The sequence below is a fragment of the Leuresthes tenuis genome, unplaced genomic scaffold, assembly GCF_036924035.1.
Source record: "Leuresthes tenuis unplaced genomic scaffold, fLeuTen1.0.hap1 SCAF_7, whole genome shotgun sequence".
In the NCBI taxonomy this organism is placed as follows: Eukaryota; Metazoa; Chordata; class Actinopteri; order Atheriniformes; family Atherinopsidae; genus Leuresthes; species Leuresthes tenuis.
The window spans coordinates 36,492,724-36,513,893 of record NW_027325361.1 but is presented as its reverse complement, the minus strand read 5'-3'; the positions used below and the strand labels follow the sequence as shown (position 1 = coordinate 36,513,893).

The window sequence follows — 21,170 nt, the reverse complement described above, 5'->3', positions numbered from 1 at the left end:
TTTTCACTTACATATTGTTTGCTAAATTTAATTAGACTGTATTTATACTTTTTGACTTGAGGTTGAGGTAGAAATGAAGTTAAGAACATGTAATAAAAACACTGAAATCCTTTGCATTTTGTTCCTTTTGACATACATTGTCATGTGACCACTTCCACACCTTTCTGTTTGCTTTCCTTGTTAGTGCGTTCAGCACAGGTACGAACACGTTTTGGATAAACCCGCCTCCGTCTCACGTAGCTCTTCTGCGGGGGTTGGGCAGTGATCAAGTGAATATCCAGATGCCTCTCGGCTTTTACCTGTTTAGTCAGGAAGTGTCGCCTTTGGGGGCTTTTCTCCTTACTTGATCTGGATACGGGACTTTTTTTCAGTTATGCTTCGAGTTCCTTCGTTATTGTTATTATTGCTTCTATTTGTGGTAAGTCCTTATTTTTGAGAATTATTGTCTTTCCACGGTTCAGAAGAAGGAGTTTAAAACTTGAATGTAAAAAATGGTAAATTGAATACTTATAAAGCCATGTTCTAGTCTAGCTGACCACTCAAAGCGCTTTTACGTTACAAGCTATGTTGTGCGAAATTCAGTTCCCCTGAAATAATCTGTTCCCCTGGTGTCGGGAGCGCGCACAACAGCCGGAGAGGCAGATTCTACAGTCTGTGCGTCATTTCTGATCAAGTTGTCGGCAAAACGACAAAACGTTGTCATTTATCGTGTCATGGTTGTTCTTTTGTCTTTGAGCCTGCGGGTCCTGGTGTAAGATGTGTTTTTGACACAGTTTGGTGGGTTTTTTTACGCTGAGAGAACCGTAGTCTTTTACAACTCGAGTCGTGTTCACTTGAACGATAGTTTAGGAGATAACAGTCAGTCACCCAAACCCTGTCGCGTTTATTTCCTCTTCTTGCTGATATAAAAGGCTGGAATTATTATTTTCTTATTTTTTATTATGAGCACGTGCACGTTGACACTACCAAAAAGAACTACCTAACTGTAGTGGGAATGGTGCTGTCAGAGCATGTATTTTCTTACAAACGCTCTGTTAATATCTTCATCATAACTTAAGGCGGCAGATTGAACACAATCGACTGTATTTTCTGAAATGTTTTTAACTACGCAACATTGGTTTAGTTTCTGCTTTACTTGAAAGTCACCGTGTTCATTAACGACGGCATCGATGATCCTTGCTGCCTCCACAGACGGACATCACGCAGCCTCTCTTCTCACGAGCAGCAGACCACAGGAGCACAGCTTATAATAAAACTAACCTGTCTTTAGTGAGGAAGAGGCTGGTCTAACAGTCAAGGCAATGGGAACATTTAAAACTGTGCAGCTTGTTGTCTACCTGAGTCTTTTTTGATTGTTTTAACACAGCGCCTTTGTTCAGAGCCCCCTGTGAGCCAGTTCGGAGTTAATAATGTAAAGATGAGGATGAGTGTTGTGTATTTCGTGTGCAGCTGTCGCTGTGGTCCAACATTTGCAGAGATAATTAGTTTGCTGAGTAGATCTCAAATTGTAATCATGACACACATTTTTCAAATTTCAGAACATGGTCATTTCTTTAATTTATCTCTTTTGATTTGTTGTTTCCAAAAGGAAAATGATATGAAAGTGTTTCATTCAAGTTGATTTAGACTACTGCACCTATTTTCAGCTGAGAGCCAGTGCAACTTAATCTGAAGCTGTTTATCAGAAACGTTACATGCTTCTTAATTAGTCATTTTTCCCACCATGGTATCAAAAATTCTATCTAATGTTTTTCTTGGTATCGGTATCAAGTTTGTCATTTTTCTCCAAATTCTTTTAATGATTTCATGATATTCTGCACTTTAGAGGGAGAAATGTGCAAGTCCCTCCCAATTTTCCTTTCTTTTTTTCGTTGTTTTTGAACACTTCAATGATTTTCTACCACATTCGTTGACAAATCGGAGCTCTTTGCTCCTCACAGACTCAGCCTTTGATGGATGCAGCTTATGGACCAAATCACGGTTACAATCGCCTGTTTGAAATGACATCATCATCAGCACCTTTAGTGCCTCACCTGTGAACAGCGGATTCTGTGATTATTATATATTTTTTTGCCATATTGACCCAATGCTGTTGTGAGGGATTTTACCTGTGTGACAGTGCTGTTGTGTTGGGCTGCAGTTAGACTCCCAGAGTCCTGGTTAACTTGGGTATATCATGCTACCGCTTCAAACAAAGCGGACTGAAAGCAATAGTTATTGAATGTCTACACTCTCGAAGCCTTAAAAATGAGAAAATAACATTGTAGCTCCAGTCAGAGTACTAATTGGTAGATAAACCTTATGTTAAAACTTGACTTCAGTTGCAGTCTGTATTGTTTTATATTATAAGGCGTAGAGTAAAATGCTTCTACTGTAACTCAGAGCTGCTCTTCAGGCAGACATCCAACAGTCAGTCAGCATAATAATATACCTAAAGGGACCAGTTCTTTATAGCACAGTGGAAACAAAACAACCAGGATATGAAACAGTTACTTAATTCCTTGAAAAAAGTCCCCGAGGATGAAAGCAAAGCTTTCTTTTGGTCAAATTTCAGCTTCACATATGTGAGGCCACTCCTTTCACGAGAAGTTTGTACAAAACAATAACTTGTCTGAACGGTTGAATTTCCAGGAAGAGGTGGGGTGTGTCAGTCTTTCCTTAACAAAGGCAGCCACACTGTACCAACCTTACAGGTGCATACTTAAACACTTTGGTTTCGGTGCAATCTGTTGGTTTCCTGAGCCAGGATATTGTTTTTGAATTGGCTCTATATGAATGAATTGGATTATTTTTTTTAAATAATTCATTGGATTTGATTGGATTGTGATTATAAAGAATTGGACTGTATCACTGAAGTGCCTTGAGATTTCTCACTGTATAAATAAACTGAATTGAATTGATATGAATGTGCACATTGCTTGTATGTGGGTTTTAAGGCTGGGATTAGCAGTTGTCAGATTTAATATGACCACATGCCTTAAGTAGGGGAATGTGCACCCCAAACTACAAGTTCAGAAAGTTATTTTAGACTACGCCAAGCAAAATATTTGTATTTCTTCTTTACCTTTTTAATTTATTTTGGTTAAAATTGCAACAGTATAATTTCCCATTGGCTATAAGAAATGATTATTTAGTTTTGGAAGTCTTTACCATGTTGTTTGTGGGAATTCTCAGTTGCCCAAGCCTTGGTAATCCTAAATATTCAAAGAAAAGGCAGCTTGACTTCTTTTTGGTTCTGAAAGACATTTCACCTCTGATAAGGAACACTCGTTTGAAAACAATAATGCACACATCCTGCACAGAAAATCTCATTTAAGAAGAGAAGATGCCATCCTTAGCTGTGTGTCTGTCTAGTCGTGACCTAAATTTGAGGAAGACGTGTTCTATTGAAGCACTTGGGATTCTCCCATGCTGGCATAATTGATACTCCAGTCTGTAAAGATATGCAGCTGACTTCCTGTCAAGTATGGGTTTAATGTGGAGTTACTTGTGTTGTGTTACAGCTCCAGGTTGTTACTGGGGTGAGCGCAAATTCTGGAGGCAATCTGGTCAGAAAAAGAAGAGAATGGATTCTCCCTCCAAAACCTCTGATGGAAAATGTGGACTACACCAGCGAGAGGTCTATAGCCAGGGTGAGTCAGTGATGGCCATTTCACTTTAACTCTACTTACTAACCTGACAGACAGTATTGCCATTACAATGCTATTTAAATTTTCTAAAACCATTTTTGGCACTTAAGATACTGAAAGCTAAACTGTACTCAGTGCACAGTTGTATATGGGTGACAGAAGCAAGTTCCAAAAAAAATGGTCTTATAATATACTTAATATATACTTAATATGTACTTCAAAATTTGAACAAAGTAAAATAAATCTACTATACCAATAACATGAGAAAATAACTTGTCAACTCAGGTTAGGTTTAATGTCAAAGACATGTTGTGTCATGGGTCTACTTTTATGGTGGAATGTATTTTTAGTCTGGTATTGATCATTTTTTCCTTGGTGCAATAAAATTGTCAAATGTTCTGGTGTTTCAGATTCGATCGGATCTGCAAAGTGGATCAAATGTTGTCTACTCCCTAGAAGGCATTGGTGCAAGTCAGTATCCCTTTAATGTATTTGTTGTCGACCCTGAGACTGGAAACGTTCGTGTGACCAAGATCCTTGACAGGGAGGAGATCGATACTTACAATGTGAGTTATTCCACAACTCAAAAGAAGATGGGTCATAATGATTTTCAGATCATTTTAAATCTATATTTAATTGAGATAACAGCATAAATACCATACTAAAAGATAAAAAAGAAAAAACTTATTATATTGCTCATTGGCACTGGGCCAAGTTTACCATCATGTTGCCTTGTTGTTGCTTTTAACAACTAGTCAGTGTTTCAAAACTGGAGACACATTGCTGCTGCTGGAAAAGAAACTGTTCTCAACAGTTTGGGGCTTCTTTCTCTTTTGTTTTTATTTCATAAAACATAAAAAATTTCATTGAGTGATAGGTCGGGAACCTGTTCAGCATTAATTGTGGCCTCAGATATAGGACACTTACCCACATGTGTGCTCTGATACTCCCCGATACCATCAAGGATGGTACATTTTAAATAAAAACAGATCAACAACAAAGTGGCACAGCCAGATAAATTTACATAACATTTTAGAATTAGAAGAAATTCTAATTGATATCACCAGTTGTAGGCAATGACTTGAGAAACAGTCACAGTCAAATATTGTAGGGTTACATGCAATAACTGCGAAGGAAGCACCAACTTGAACAAGTGATTCAGACATTCACATTAGTAACTTGCTTGAATTTGCTGTATTTCCATTTCCTCTTTTTAACATTTATTTACCTTCTGAAGTGTTTTAATGAGAGTACTTTTTAAAAATGTTATTACCCTCATAAGTGTCAGAAATGACTACTTTTTATATTTGATTAAGAAATATTTACAACTGTTTGCATCTCTATTGATTCATGTTGCGACAAATGACAAAGTCAGCAACTTAGTAGTTATGTTCTGCTCTTTTAGCTGTCTGGTGTTGCTAAGTTCACTAATGGCATGGAGGCGGAGAAAAGAATTGACCTACGAATCAAAGTTCAAGATGAGAATGACAATCCTCCAGTGTTTGGAAAAATTGAATCGGTGGAAATACCTGAGAATAGTCCTCCAGGTTAGTTATGCAAGTTTTCATAACAATATTTTATGGAAATAATAACACTACACAGTTTCATTATAAATTAATGTTTGTTTTGAATCTTTTTATATGCAAAGTAGTGTTTTTTTTCATGTGGAAATTTCTGCTGGAACTTATCTTAGTGGACAAATGTGGACACATTAGAATGTTTTAAGAACATAGGAAATAGTTAAACAGTCATGTTTAAACATTTTTTTTTTTACTGTTATTTATTCTTGTATTTGATCTGATAGGAATAATTTCAAGTGTTGCAACTTCTTCATTTAATGTTCTTTTTACAGGTACTTCAGTTACGAAAGTCTTTGCAACTGATGCAGACGAACCAGAGAATGTCAATTCTGTCATTGCATACTCGCTCATAGATCAGAATCCACCCGATGACATGTTCAGGATGAGCACAGATGGTACAGTCTTTGTCAAGAGGATGTTGGACAGAGAAGTATGAACGATACGGACAGCAGTTGTCTTTTTTTGTTTTCGTTGTCATTTGTATAGACCCACATACATTTTGAACGATCAATAGAAAGGTATATGTTTGTGTTGAACAATGAGAAGAACTTGGCAGTTAATTCAGTTAATTCTTAGACTTAAGTAGACTTAATCTAATCATTACTATCAGAAAACCTACCTTTTAACTAGCCCAAATCAATACCAGAGCTTCTAAAAACAGTTTGTTGGTTGAGAGGAGAGTGGAAAGTGAACAGATGATCAGTGACAAACTGCAAAAAATATACACGGGTTCAGTAAACACAGACATAAGCATGTTCTGTCAATGTAGAACTACTACCTGCAATAGTTACTGCAATATTCAGAATTTATGTCCTGAGTTGGTAATAGCAGAGTGGCGTCCCTCCCAGATTCATTGCTTTTTTTTTCTACTCTCATTTCCAGGTCTTTCATTATTGCTTTCCCCAATTTTTATTGTTTTTCTGTTTCCCTTTATTCTTCTTCTTTATTCTTATTCTTCTGTACGTTTTTTGTCCTTTAACTACTCCTGCATACTTTCACCAATTTTGGTTTCAGACGTTCAGCTCATTCAGGAGATTTATGCTCTATGTTTTGGTAGACCTGACTTTTATGTTTTTACTTTTATGTTAACATTGCATGGTGGGATCCACCAGGCTGTCACTCTGTTTGTGGTATCCATGATCAGAAAGATCTCAAAGAATCTCAAGGCATAGTCTGGGAGTGGACGGTGTCTGCTTCAGGGTTGTTCTGTAGTTTGATGATACAACGTTATTTTGATCATTTAATCAATTTCACTGAAACGTACAACAAAGTCTTGAGTTTTTGTGTGAACTAATTTTAGATTGCCCAGCAAATATCCCAATGTAAAATATTGTTTCATTTCAGAAAATTTATCAATACGTTCTAACAGTGCAAGGTCAAGACTTAAGAGGCCAACCAGGGGGGAACACTGGAACCGGCACTGTTACTATCAATGTCGGTGATGTAAATGACAATCCCCCCACTCTGGAAAAAGAAGAGGTAATTATCTTGTTATAATGAACACATCAACGTGTACATATGTTATAGTGTATATTGGTGCATCTGGAAACTTTTTCCAGGGAGGTTTTCAGTGGATTAAATTTTTTTGTATGACTTGGTTACTGATCAAATATTTGTCATAAATAATAATTAATAGATTTGTCTTACAGATACATATTCTTGTACTGAATCATATTACTTTAATCTTCTAATGTATTTTTATTTACAGTTTGCAGCAAGCATTGAGGAGAACACATATGATGTAGAGGTGATGAGATTTAAAGCAGAGGACCTGGACCTGAAGGGCACAGAGAACTGGGAGACTGTGTTTGATATTGCTCAAGGCAATGAGGCTGGATATTTCAGTATAACAACAGACCCCAAGACCAATGAGGGCGTTCTAAAGCTTGTCAAGGTACTGACATTTTTAGATGTGCTGCTAGTCTAGTCACTTCTAAGATGAATTTAATAAATTGTGGGATGCTTCACAGGCAAGGAATGAAAGAAGGTGTAGATGACTGACAACAGTGTTCTTATCAATAGGGATCCAGAAATGTTGTGTTTATCACTACATCCTACATGGCTGCATTACAAAACTGTGCCACCTGCAGTTGCCCCAGTATGTTGTACTGGCCAGGATAATCTGCTCAGACGTGAAATCCGTTTTTTTCAGTTAATTCTGAAATTTCACTTGATATTTGAAATGAACCACATAAATGTGAAATCAGGATCGATGCACCACACTCAGTTGAAGAAAAAACACATTTATGAATAAAGAGTCTCATAAAACCTTAAATATTGGTAACAATTTATTTAAATTCATAGCTATAACCAATAAATACTCTATTATTAGCCAGTAAAGGTGAAAGGATTTTGTACAGAAGAAGTTGGGTACGTTCAATCAAATACAACATACCACACACAAGTAAATACATGTAAGAGGGTTGTCCCCCCTTGTCGCCCAATTGTTGAAAATTGTTGCTAAAGTGCCCCCTTGGCCTTCTACAGTGGTGAGGATGCGGTATATGTGCCCTTTTTTAAAAATTTTTGTCAGTGTAGTAATTGTCATTACTACATTACATGTAGTAATTCAAATTGCCAATAAAAAAAATTTGCAATGATTTTATATTTGAAGAAAAAATAATAATAATGAATAAATTAATGTGAGAAGAACATGTCAGCAGTCACTGTTAAAAAGCCTTATGGCTGTGGGGACAAAGGACCTCCTGAACCTCTCAGTCCTGTAGTGCAGTGAGATGAGCCTTTCACTCTCAGGTGAGAGGGTCTAGTCTTCTACCTACAACAGAACTGGCCTTTTTGACCAGTTTGTCCAGGCACCTACAGTTTTTGTCTGTAGTGCAACTCCCCCAGCAGACAACAGCATAGAACAGTGCCCTCTCAATGATAGTGTGATAAAACATGCACATCATGTCATGCTGACATTGAAGGACCTGAGCCGTCTCAGGAAGAACAGACGGCTCTGGCCCCTCCTGTACATTGCTTCTATGTTGGCAGACCACTCCAGTTTATTATCCAGCACCACCCCCAGGTATTTGCAGGTCTGAACAGTCTCTATCTCCCCTCCATCAATGCAGACTGACTGGTATGGAGTTTTAGATCTCCTGAAGTCCACCACCAGCTCTTTGGTCTTGGTAGTGTTCAGGAGCAAACAGTTATTTTTGGTCCAGCCATAGAAGGACTCCACAAGGTCCCTGTACTCCTTCTCCTGTCCACCGCACACACATGCCATAACAGCCGTATCATCAGAATACTTCTGTATGTGGCAGTTGTACCTGAAGTCCGATGTGTACAGGGTGAAAAGAAAAGGAGCCAAAACAGTACCCTGCGGAGCCCCAGTACTGCATTCCAGTGTTCCAGAAACACATCTCCCCATCCTGACATACTGTGGTCTGGTAGTCAGATAGTCTATAATCCACAATGTCAGGGAGGGGGCCACACCCATACCTAGAAGCTTGTCTTTCAGTATGGGAGGCTTTATGGTGTTGAAGGCACTGGAGAAGTCAAAGAACATGATTCTCACATATGAACCAGGCACATCCAGATAAGCATATGCCCGATGCAGCATGTACAGAATCGCATCTTCCACTCCTATGTGTTCCTGGTAGGCAAACTGGAGGGGGTCAAGATCCTCAGCAACCTGCAATCTCATGCGGCGAACAAGGAGTCTCTCCAAGGTCTTCATGATATGAGATGCCAAAGCCACCAATCTGTAGCCATTCAGCTCCACCGGTTGCCCTAATTTGGGCAACCGGTATGAGACAAGAAGTTTTCCACAGCACCGGGACTTTTTCCATCTAAATGAGGCCGAAGTAAAATTAAAGCCTCTAACCAAATGTCAGAATGTGTCTTATCAATTTAAATAATCAAAATGTATCTATTACAGATGGTTATAAAAAAAATATGGCTTAAGGTTGAATTGATCTGGGACACTGGGTACGTTTATAAATAGTCATATTTCTTTTCATAAAGATAATTGATCAAAAATCTAAGAAACAGAGTAGACTAAAGTTGTAATCTTCCCCAAAAAACAGATAGATTGTTGAACTAGATCAATACTAAATTAGAATAACTAGGTAAATGTCACTGAAACTAACATAGGCATAACATTGCCTATATTGAATGCTAAACCAATCTTTTGGGACCTGCAAACAAACCAGCAGCAAAATGGCAGTGAAATATGAGTTATTGCTCCCTTCCAGCGGCTACTGCAACCTCAAACCTGTCTCACTTTGCGCCTTGTCAAATATTTTGGAAAAAAACTATTTAAGCAAATATTTAGCTCAGTTATTTGATTGATTAGCTAATTTGATTGATTTTTATATGCTGACAGATTACCACCAAAACAAATAAATAATTTCAGTCTTTAATAAATTGGCCATGATGTAGCAGCCATTACATCTGATATTATCATATTTTGTGCAAGTTATTGGCACTCCAAAATGAATGGTCATATTACGATAAAAGTGTATGGCTGCAGGGGTCACTGTCACTGTTCTATGTAGACACACCTAGAGTACTTGAATTGTCAGTTCTTGAGTAGCTAACCATTCAACATAGCAGCTGCTGCTACTCATGGGATTGAAAGTATTACAAATGAATGTTAAAGGCAGTTGGTCTCGACTCGTCACTGTTGTGCAGAGCAGGGCTGGACCATAAGAAATATCAAAAATATGCCTCAAACACATGTGCCTCAAAGCACCATTAGATCCATTACTATTGAAATTCTACACTCCACATAGATGGTTCATATAGAAAAGTAGTCTTAGCTCAAACGATATAAACAAAATGCACATTTGGGGTTTAGCAAAAGGCATTGGAGGACACATCTAACATGTAGAAGGAGGTATCCTCATCAGATGGCCATCGAGGAAAACATAACATCAGCTCAAACCCATTACCTTGAAAACACCATCCATACAACACCATCCAGCAAAGCATGGTCATGGCAACATCACGCTGTTTCATTGGAAAGACTCAGAGATCAGTCAAGACTGAGGGAAAAGATGGATAGTAGTAAATCCAGACAACTTCTCAAGAAAAGCCTGTTTTAGTCTTCGAGAGTTTTGAAAGTAGAAAGAAGGTTAAACATTCAGCGTGACCATGACCGTAACCATGCTGCAAAAGCAACACCTGATTGGTTTGACGGGAAACTTTCAAATGTCTTGAGCAGAAAAAGTTCATGTCCAGACCTCAGTCTGATTGAGAATCCGTGGTTTCACTTAGAGTGTTGCTCACCAGCAAAACCCATCCAGCTTAAAGGAGCTGGAGCAGTTTTGTCTTTAAGAGCAGTGGCTAGATGTGCCAGACTTTGTGTTGTGACACAGTTAAAGATATTTTGCACATTCAAAGTGGTAGATGTGTTGTGTTGATCGAACAATTCAAACCTCACAAAAACTCACAAATTTTAGGTTGTAAGGCAACAAAAACGTTTAAAAAAGCATTGAAGACCCCTGCATGTTGTTTTTGTATAGCCTGAAGGATTTTAAAATGGTTTTATAACTCATAAGTCATTTGATGCCTCTTCCAACCACTTGGAGCTACAACCTTTCACACAATGGCAAGAAACCTCAAATTGTTCATATTAGTAAAAAAAACATACATAAATGCAAAAGCAGTTAAAGTTAAATCATTTTAAATTGTGATAAAAAAGGGTAAGACATATCCACATCCCCTAAAGTATATGGTGTACCCATGGTAATTGGCTGAAGTATGGATACTGAAAAAACCCAAGCAATATTTCATATGCATCATTTATTATTTCATTTAATTTTAGATGTACTAAAACTTGTTGTTTCTGTTGTTCTTACATTTTCTAGCCTGTGGATTATGAAGATCTTAAGAATCTTGAATTAGGGCTGACTGTGAAGAACCAGGCTCTACTGGTTGATGGATCTGCTGGTGGAGCTGGTGTAAGTATTGGAGGTGGCGGAAACGGAGCATCGGGAGCATCAGGAGCATCAGGAGCATCAGGAGCATCAGGAGCATCAGGAGCATCAGGAGCATCAGGATCATCAGGATCATCAGGAGCATCAGGATCATCAGGATCATCAGGATCATCAGGATCATCAGGGCAAAGTGGTTCAGCTTTAAAAAGTTATCCCATTAAAATCACTGTGAACAACCAGCCAGAGGGACCACAGTTTGATCCCAAAATCAAAGCCATTTCCATCTCAGAAGGAGGCCACACCGTCAACATTAAAGAAACTATTGACCGTTACACTGCAATAGATGTCGACACTGGAGAACCTGCTGAGGATGTCAGGTCTATACATGCACATACATATAAAGACTTTTACAGAAAAACACTTGTGTCAGTTTTCACTCTTACTGATGTGTGCAGGATGTGTGTAAATTTACTCACTGTCATTTCTGCAGGTATGTCAAAGGGTATGACCCTGACAACTGGCTAACTATTGATCCAAAGACTGCTGAGATCTCACTGAACAAGATGCCTGACAGGGAATCTCCATTACTGGTCAATGGGACATATTATGCCAAAATACTCTGCATTTCAGAAGGTATGTAAAAAAAAAAAATAAAATAAAATAAAATTATATATATGTATATATATATTTTTTTCATTTATTATTAAAAAAAATTGTCAACATGTAGCTCTTAGGTATGTGCTTTGCTACAATAATGAAATACTATGTTAACTTTTTCCCAAAGCAGAATTGAAAGTCAAACTTTGTTGAGGAAGGCCGTTGGGGAAAAGTCATCCAACTGTACTATTAATTAATTGTTTCAATGTGACTTGTGTTGTTTTAAATGCTTCAACATACTCTTAAACATATATATGAGTTCCTTTGTTCAATAGTGGAAGAGACAGGAGAGTTGCAGAAAGAGGGGGAATGACATGCATTAAGAGGCCATGTGTTGGAACTTGAACCCAGGCCTGCTGCAACATGGAATTTCAGGATCATCTTTTTACCTATTCACTAAAGCTTATTACAAGAACTATAATAGATAGCATTGCTTCTTTTTCAACTGCAAATCACCAAAAGCATTGTCACTTGGTCAGACTGTGACTTTACAGCTCAGCTCCATAACTAAACAGTTTTTTTTTATATCCATATTATCACCTTTAGTTTATACCATTCACTTTGTCCCCATCAGATAACAACTTAACACATGTGTTTATAAAGTATATATAAGGTATAGTAGGATTTGAGAAGTCCAGTTAAAAAAAAAAAAGTCAGGATGTGTAAATTATGTGATTTACTCAGCCTGACTGGCTGCACATAAATAAACCAGAAACCAGCAGTCAAATTCATGCAAACAAAGAAACAAGACAATAGTTTTACTTTCAACCACCGTACAATATTAACAGGGCAAACCATTCTTTTCTTGACATTGGTTGAGTGGAAAGAAATTATATGCAAAGGAAAAGGATGAAAGTTACAGTTTTGTTTCTGTTTTTGCATCATAGACATACCAGCTAAAACAGCCACTGGCACCATTGCCATCCAGGTGGAAGATTTTAATGACCACTGCCCCGTCCTGACCAGTAACGTCCAGACCATATGTACCACACAGAATACTGTTACTATTAATGCAAACGATGAAGATGCATCCCCTAATGGGCCACCTTTTGAGTTCACCATTATCCCTGAAAGCACTGAAGGAAAATGGCGAGTGGAGCATCTCAACGGTGAGGAGAATATTTTCAAAGATATGGTAGCTAGATAAAACTATACAGATACACGTTTAGTTTAGAATGACTTTGGATAGATTGTCTGCCACATATTTTTGTTTTTAAAACTGAGTTCAAAGTTTGAATCGTTTTAAGGCAAAAAGTTGCTTTAGGCAAATAAAAGGTTATTCTTTAACTACCACTAAAAGTGTTTGACCTGTCATGCACTTAATCTTGATTAAACTTAATTTGAACAAGTGTGGACCTTGATTAATGGACAATGAATGTTGTGTATTTGACAGATACTGCCGTGATCTTGAGAGCTCAGGAATCCATATGGCGTGGTTTCTATGAGGTGGAATTGTTGGTTAAAGACCAGCAGGGAAAGGCCTGTCCTGAACCACAGAGAGTGAGGGTCCGTGTTTGTTCCTGTGAGGATGGGGTTGCATGTGGAAAACTAGGTGCTAATGGTCAGCTTCATAAAGGAGCAGAGTTGGGACCTGCCGGCATTGGACTACTACTACTGGGCCTGTTGCTGTTACTATGTAAGTGTGACCTGCTGCTGATTTGCACCTTCGTGGTCATTGTACAAAGCACCAGACTGTATTTTTGTTCAAATGCAAAAATGAAACCTTGAACTGGTTACTGATCATGACACACTTGCACTGCTTTATACTGCTGTGACATAGAGCACGCGGCGGTGCGTCTGGTCTTGGATCAGCCTAAAAGAACACGTCACCCCTCTGTTCATTGAACTCTACTGGCTGCCCTTAGCCGCCCGCATCAAATTCAAGTCCCTGATGTTAGCTACAAAGAGCTTAATGGAACGGCTCCATCTACTTGAATGCTCTTGCAAAGGCTTCTGTCACAACTGGGTCCCTCCGTTGGTCCCAGGATTGTCGTCTAGCAGCTCCTACACCACGCCTAAGACAATCCAAACTCTGTTCATGTGTCGTCCCACGATGGTGGAATGACCTACCGAGCGCTACCAGAACAGGGGCGTCCCTGTCTATCTTCAGGAAGCTCCTGAAAACCCAGCTCTTCAGAGAGCATCTCCTATCCCAGCACTTACCTTGTACTTCTCTACCCCCTCTATCTCTGCACTTTATCTTTCTGCTCTTCCTTCTCTGCCTGCACCCTATCTCTACTCTGTCCCCTCTGACAGAGTCGGACTCCTGGGTTCCTTCTCTGTAGCTTATTGTTAGCTTTTTATAAAGCTGTTATATCTTGATTTGTAAGTCGCTTTGGATAAAAGCGTCTGATAAATACAGAAACAGAAACATAGAGCAGCTTGTCGACATATTGTTATGAAAACAGCGTTTTCCACTGTGTAAGTTCTGCATTACGTGCTGGCTCCTGCGTGCTCTCAACAGGACAGCCATTCCTCACACCTTGCATCACTGCCCAGGAGAACACATCTGTAGTACAAAGCGTACTGCTGTGATGTGCTTGTGTGAACAGCAGCTGTGGAAAAAGTTTAATTAACAGATTAATTTGTATGTGAATTCTCTTCAAAATCTTCTGTGCTCATATTTGAAAAAAGTTTGGTCAGCTTGCTGTCTGCAGCACCCACATGGTATGTTTATGTAAAGACAGCCATAAAGACTTGAGAGGTACCGGTTTCAATCTGTATCTGTAAAAGTGGTCTGCTTTTACTGATCAGTACAAAAATCATCACTAAAAGTAGAGAAAACTTGCGTATATTATAGACTATTTACAAATGCAGTCATGCTTGCTGAAACAGTTTTACCAGTGTGAGAAGAACCCTCCAGAGATTCTTTTTTTTTTTTTTTTCATTTAACAAAGAATAGCTCAAAATCAGCTTTGTATTTAGGAAACCTCTGTTTTTTAACAAATAGAAGTTCTGAGCAACTTTAAAAGTATGTTTGGCCAATATGTCACAAAATATTATCCTGATATTAATCTCCTTATTTATTGGTCTCAATCTTTAGCATGATATAGAATTTGATTTGTTGTCAGTGTTAGTGTGTAACAGCATGTTTTTTTGCTATGTTTATATGTATTTACAAAAATATTCTTATATACATTGCACATGTTATGATATAAGCAACATGTTTTCATTTTTCCTGTCTCACTTTAGCACCTGTCATTCTTGAGATTGCAGTTAAATTTGTTGTACTTCATAAAATTGGCTCCTAGCGGTAAAATCAAATTTCTTTTTATCCATATTTTGAGCTCACATGCAACAGTGCAAGCTCTTTCTTATGTCTGCAGCAGAAGCCTTCAGGCAGCAGCAGTGTAACTCAGCAAGCTGTGCTTCATCGCAAATTGATTCACTCTGTCTCACCGCTGTTTTCATGCCACCCTTTGGGTCCATTCAGTCTACCCCACATCCATTCAGTCCTATTCCCTACAGGTTGCTCAAACAATGTTTGACGGCAATAAATGACCATGTATTTGATGCAATGGCCATTGGTTGTTGTCTCACTTGTTTGTTCTGAGGGACAGGACGTTTTATCTCTAAGCGTTTCTATATGTGGACTGAAATGACTGAAAATGTGCAGCTCTTATCACAGGGGTCAACATGAATTTAATTTCAATCTAACTTTAACATCGTTTTATCAGCCAGCCCTAATTAAAAACATGTCTGACAAAGCCAGAATTTTCAGCTGACATTCAGCTGCTGAATAAAATTATTTTCTACTAAATAAGAAAGCTGAATAAATGTCCTCTAATAGTGTTGATTCCATTCTTTTTTTTTGCCAGGGGTTGTGTCTTAAATCCTAATGGATAGAAAACTTTGCTTGTGAAAGTTAGGCCAAAATCAGTTAAAAATCTTAGTTTTTTTTTTTTTAAATATCATGTTTAAGTAGACAAGGCCTTAATATGACCCAAAAGAAATTAGTAGTTGCTAGATCACGTGCTACACCTCCTGCATCGGAAATGGCCTCGCAGTCACAGTGCAAGAGTCAGTGGATGGTGCATGTGATTGTTTTAACTGCCTTCAGGGGCTGCACTTGTGCAGGGGTGGAGATTATGCATGCCTGGTGAGTCTTGAAACGGGAAGATCTGGGTTTTGATCCCCAGCTCCTCTCGGTATTGACGTGTCCTTGGGCAAGTCATTGAATATCCCCTTTTACCCTTGTGGTAATGAACGGGTTTTCACCCTATGCTCATTTGTGTAGAAACTAAACATGCTGTATATGCTGCATCGATAGTGTGTAGCTATTGAGAAGCGCTGTATGAGTGGTTGTGTAAAAGGGTGAAGGAGAATGATAAAGCGCTTTGTTGAATCTCAATAAGGTTAAAAGCCACTACACATGCCACCACATAAGTACGTGGACTGATGACTAAACCTGCCAGATAACTCAAATGTTGACGGATTACTGCTGGCTTTGCATAAACTTTGTTATCTTTCAAGATGCACTAAATCTTTTTTCCTTTACAGTCATCCCCCTGTTAGGGCTCTTTTGCCTATGTGGAGATAAGGAAAAATTTCCAGACATCTTTTCTGAGATGCCTTTTGACACAAAGTCTCACCTAATCAGCTACCACACTGAGGGCCAGGGAGACAATACGGTAAGACAGACCACTTAACCTTGACTTTAAAGTGCAGCTGTGTTGGTACACTTAGTGTTTGCTTGCTGTCAAGATGATGCTTGTTGGAAAGCTTGTTGCATTTTCTGGTTTGCAACCACATAAAAAAGCTACTACTGACATTTGAATCCCTGCTCTGCTCTAGGAGGTGCCAATGACGACTATGCAAGTGTGTGCTGACACAGTTCAGAACCATGTACAAAGGGCACCTGGGACAAATTTTGAAATGCAACCATCTGTCACTTCCTTAAATGGGTTTAATGGGGGAACCAGCCACACAGATGGAATGTGGGGGATGAACAATTGGGAGGGCAGTGGCATCTACTCTGTGTCTGAGAGCAGAGAAGTAAGAGGAGTTGGAAGAATTTACGATGGCATAGCTCTGCCAGACCACTTCCTGAGACAGTACTACAGTCAGGTGAGAAATCATTTGAATGGTGGGAAAGGCTCAACAGATAGTTACATTTGTTAAATAAAGGACTTTTTTGCCAACTTTGAGCTAAATAATTTGATGTGAATGAATGGAATGTGGCTCTTAGGGTCCACAGCTGTTTTACATTAGCATGACAGACATTAGCTTTGTATTTTGATATGAGGACAGATGTCTTTGGTGCTTTTACCAACTTTAAATTATATGTGTCACATGTGGTTTTGAATTTAAGATTTATTTTTTGATTTGTTGATATTACTATGGTAATTGATATCAACATAAATAAAACATAAATTTCAACATTAGGTGACTGGTGGAAATGACAACGCTGGAGTGAAGGATGGACTGTTGGGGTATGACTATGAGGGAGAGGGATCCTCTGTTGGGTCTGTGGGCTGCTGCAGCCTTCTGCAATCTGACGATGACCTGGAATTTCTCGACAATCTTGGACTGAAGTTCAGGACTCTTGCTGAGATATGTGGAGGCAAAAAAATCTCAAATGACATGTTCACTCCTCTGCCTAGTGCCTCTGTATCCAGTGCTCAGACATCTGAATCAAAATTGGTTACTGCCCATCAGCTGTTCCAACCACCCAGGATGGAGCCAACCATCCCCAAAGAAGAGCAGACCATCGTCCATGAAATAGCTGAGCATTCTCAAATGATGAAGGAACGCATGGCCCCAGTGAGAGAAGTGACGACCTCAGCAAAAACAGAAATGGGAAATCAAAGCCAGATGTTCCTAGTACAGCAGCAGCAGCCTGTTTATTATACCACCACCCCTGTGCTGCAGCCAGTGCACTATGTTGTCCAGCCACAGCTTCAAAATGCAATGGTATTGGCTGAGGCACCAGCCACCAATCTTCAAGACATGGTAATGATGAAGACCATTGAGACCGGACCTTCTCAAGGAATTATTGTTCAGGGGCAGACAATAATGCCCAGTGGACAATCCCAATGTCCAGGCACGGTACTGGTGGAGAGCAGTGGGATCCAGGGACGCTGTGCCAATCTGATCCAAGCAGGAAACATATCTGGCTCCCAAAGTATTGTGGTTGTTGATGGCAAGGTCCCTGCAGGCTCAGTGAGGATGTTATCGGGGATCGAAACTGGCCTCATTCAGGGGGGTACTCTGCAGTCCAGAGAGCTATCAGGATCTCAGAAAGTTCTGATGGTTGGAGAGTCAACAAGCAGCAGAGGGCAGCAGCTCCAAGAGACAAAAGGTCTCCTCCAGAAGGCTGATGTATCCAGCATTCAAAGTGTTGTCAATAGTAACGGCGGCCTATCCACTCGCTCTCAGAACAGTACCTCTTCCACCATAGTGAGCAAAGCCCCCACCATCCGCAAAGTTGTGACGCAGGAGAAAAGGGATTTCGCTAACTAAGAGCTCCCCCTTTACAGTGGTAAACATATTCGGGTTCCACAAAGAATATTCCTGATTCCTCGAGGGTGGTGGGAAGCTTATGAGACTCAAGTTTTTCAACACAGCTATTGGTGATGGGTTGGTTGCAGTGAATATTTAAACTTGTAAATTATAATGTGATCTGCATAAAGCATCAAATTAAAGATGAATCATTCTCTTCTATTTTAAGCATGATTAGTGTAATTTTATTATTGCATGTTTTATGCAATTTTAGAGTGGAAAAGAAAAAGAGCACCATGCAAAAGGGGACAGTTATGTAAGATTTCAGGTATCACATAACTTCTGCTAAGGTCTCTGATATGAACTGGATATTTTCCCATGGCACTAAAACGTTTGCCAACCTAAACAGCATAAGAATATGTAGGTAAAAAAGTTGCTTGTGGAAGATGACCAGATAATGTCACAGAGTGAGGGGAAAAATCCCCAAAATAAGAACTGACCAAGTTTAGGTTAGCTACAGAAAGTATTAAGCTGTAATACCTGGAAAAAGGTGCTATATTAAGTACTAGGGTAAAACAGATATGTCAACTTATTGTTATAGGACAACAACAACCAGTGGCTGATATTTTTCTAGTGTATCTTGTTTGTGTCACTTCGACTTCATCCTGAAACTGACAAGATTTTATTTTGTTGAGCATAAAAATGATTTTGGGTCATTTAAGCAATGAACAGTCTTTTAATTGGTTTTGGTTTAAAAGGCAACATAATCTTTTAAAACAGTTGTTTTTGTCAAAGCTTGTGGTGAAGATTTTTTTTTTTAAACATTTGTATGAATTAGCTTTTTCTCATTCAAAGGAAGAATGATGGTTGTTTTTTGCAATGCATACTTATTTTTCTGTGGCATTAAGGAGAGAATAAAATAAATAAATATCTAGAAACATCTCCAACATCACTATTGGCACAGTTTTACAGTCGATGCAGCACAGCTTACTATTGATGATGTAAAGTGTTTCTTTTTTGATATTTTAAAAATGTAAAAGATGGATGTAAAATAGCTATCTTGCTTGAATTACTGAAGCAATGTGTCATCTTTAACTATGCCCTTTGAAATCCTGGTTGTTTTCTTACGTAGCTATTTACAGTAAAAGAAATTAACTTTTGCATGCCCCTATAAATGATCGTTAGAACAACCAAGAAAGGCAAATATATCAAATGTTGATAGAGTAATTGTCAGCAGCTTTTCAAAGTTTCTCAAGCAGACTGTTGGTTTTACTCTTTACTTTGGCTTTTTTTTTCTTCATATAAACACACTGCATGGTATTTTGCCGACAGCAGTTTTGAAATCTGTTGGATGTAGTCAAATGATCATGCCTTTGGGATGTAATAGACATTATTCCTACATAAATCTTATCAATAAAAACTTGAGATATCAGTGTCTGTATTTTTTTCTTCCATAGAATACCTCATTTGAAGTTCTGCTTCTGCTGAATTGTATAAAAGAGTTTATTAAAAAAAATGGATGGATGGATGAAGACATATGTATACATGGAGGCAAGAATTCACACAACCAATTGATTACACTGTCTTAGTCCTGCCCTTGATCCCGTTTCCGATATTTTATCAAGCTGAAAAACCCATTAGCCTGGATATGCAGACATCTTTCTTCTGTCAGAATGGAACTGGATAAAAGTAAAAACTCCAAAATAACAAGGGATAGCACCAATCTACTACCAAGAACAGAGTGCAGTGCAGGATATACACAAGTACACAGAGTATAACCACTTTTAGTCTGTACTATCATTCTTTGCTAAATCTGGCCAGTGTTATTCTCGTACTGATTCTCACCTCCAAAAGTCTGAACGTGTGAACACTGCAGGCTAAATTTTGTTTCAACTAAATGTGGCTGAGTAGCCTTTTATTTCACAGTTTATATAATACAGGTGCTCACTCATTGTTACAATAGAATTAGATACAGTGGCTTGCAAAAGTATCCCTTGAACTTTTTCACATTTTGTCCCGGTACGACCACAAACATATTTTAAACAGACATAAATTAAACAAATATATTTTATTGGAATTTTATGTGAAAGACCAACACAAAGAGGCACACAATGGTGAGGTACATACATTATACATGATTTGCACATCCAGAGACTGACATTCTTCTTTGCAAAACAGCTCAAGCTGGATCCTTCCAATGGTCATGACCATGGTCATGGTACTGTCTGACGGCTTTGTTTTGCGGTAAGACGTATTGCATCACTTCCTGTTGCTTTGTGTGTACACTGTGACAGTTCTCGCTCTTCTTGAACTACTAATAATCACCTTATTTCTCCCTATAATTTACACATCTTGCATAGTTAACTCTATCCCATACTTGTTATATTCTAACGCTCACTCTTACAGATCTTTAGTTTTTATTTTTCACTTTTTAGCGGTGTGTCGGGTTCTCTAGCTTAGCATGGCTACCAGTTCTCTTCCTCTATCTCCTGCTTTCACCTGCTCCGTGTGTCAGATGTTTAGTTACTCCTCTGCCTCCTTTAGTGGTAATGGTACATGTAACAAATGTAGTCTTTTTGTAGTTTTGGAGGCAAGGTTATCTGAATTGGAAGCTCGGCTCTGCACTGTTGAAAACCACCCGATAGCGAGCCAGGCCCCTTTAGTCAGTGCGGAGCCACCTAGCGTAGCTAGCTCTGTTAGTCGTCCCCGAGCAGATCCCGAGCAGCCGGGACTTAAGAGTGGCTGGGTGACTGTCAGGAAGAGGAGTCATAGTCCTAAAGTCAAGCCCGTGGTTCACCATCAACCTGTCCACGTTTCAAATAGATTTTCTCCACTCAGCGACACACCCGCTGAGGACAAAACCCTGGTAATTGGCAGCTCTATAGTCAGAAACGTGGCATTAGAGACACCAGCGACCATAGTCAAATGCATTCCAGGGGCCAGAGCGGGCGACATAGAATCCTATTTAAAACTGCTGG

The 21,170-nt window shown here is 38.9% G+C and overlaps 2 protein-coding genes across 2 annotated transcripts in view; one reads left to right on the top strand and one right to left on the bottom strand.

The window, feature by feature from the left end:
* The window catches only part of cpt2 (carnitine palmitoyltransferase 2), a 397,454-nt gene that overhangs the window by 16,020 nt on the left and 360,264 nt on the right, over nucleotides 1–21,170 (bottom strand). The gene's annotated exons all lie outside the window — the stretch shown is intronic.
* Nucleotides 255–18,450, top strand: LOC140312417 (desmoglein-2.1-like). Its single transcript, XM_072390247.1, has 14 exons — nucleotides 255–418; nucleotides 3,504–3,632; nucleotides 4,040–4,195; nucleotides 5,035–5,176; nucleotides 5,482–5,639; nucleotides 6,554–6,688; nucleotides 6,918–7,103; nucleotides 11,026–11,471; nucleotides 11,585–11,727; nucleotides 12,639–12,860; nucleotides 13,145–13,387; nucleotides 16,252–16,382; nucleotides 16,546–16,818; nucleotides 17,137–18,450. Exons 1-14 carry the CDS (start codon nucleotides 374–376, stop codon nucleotides 18,211–18,213), a joined length of 3,486 nt encoding a protein of 1,161 aa, XP_072246348.1. The 5' UTR covers nucleotides 255–373; the 3' UTR covers nucleotides 18,214–18,450.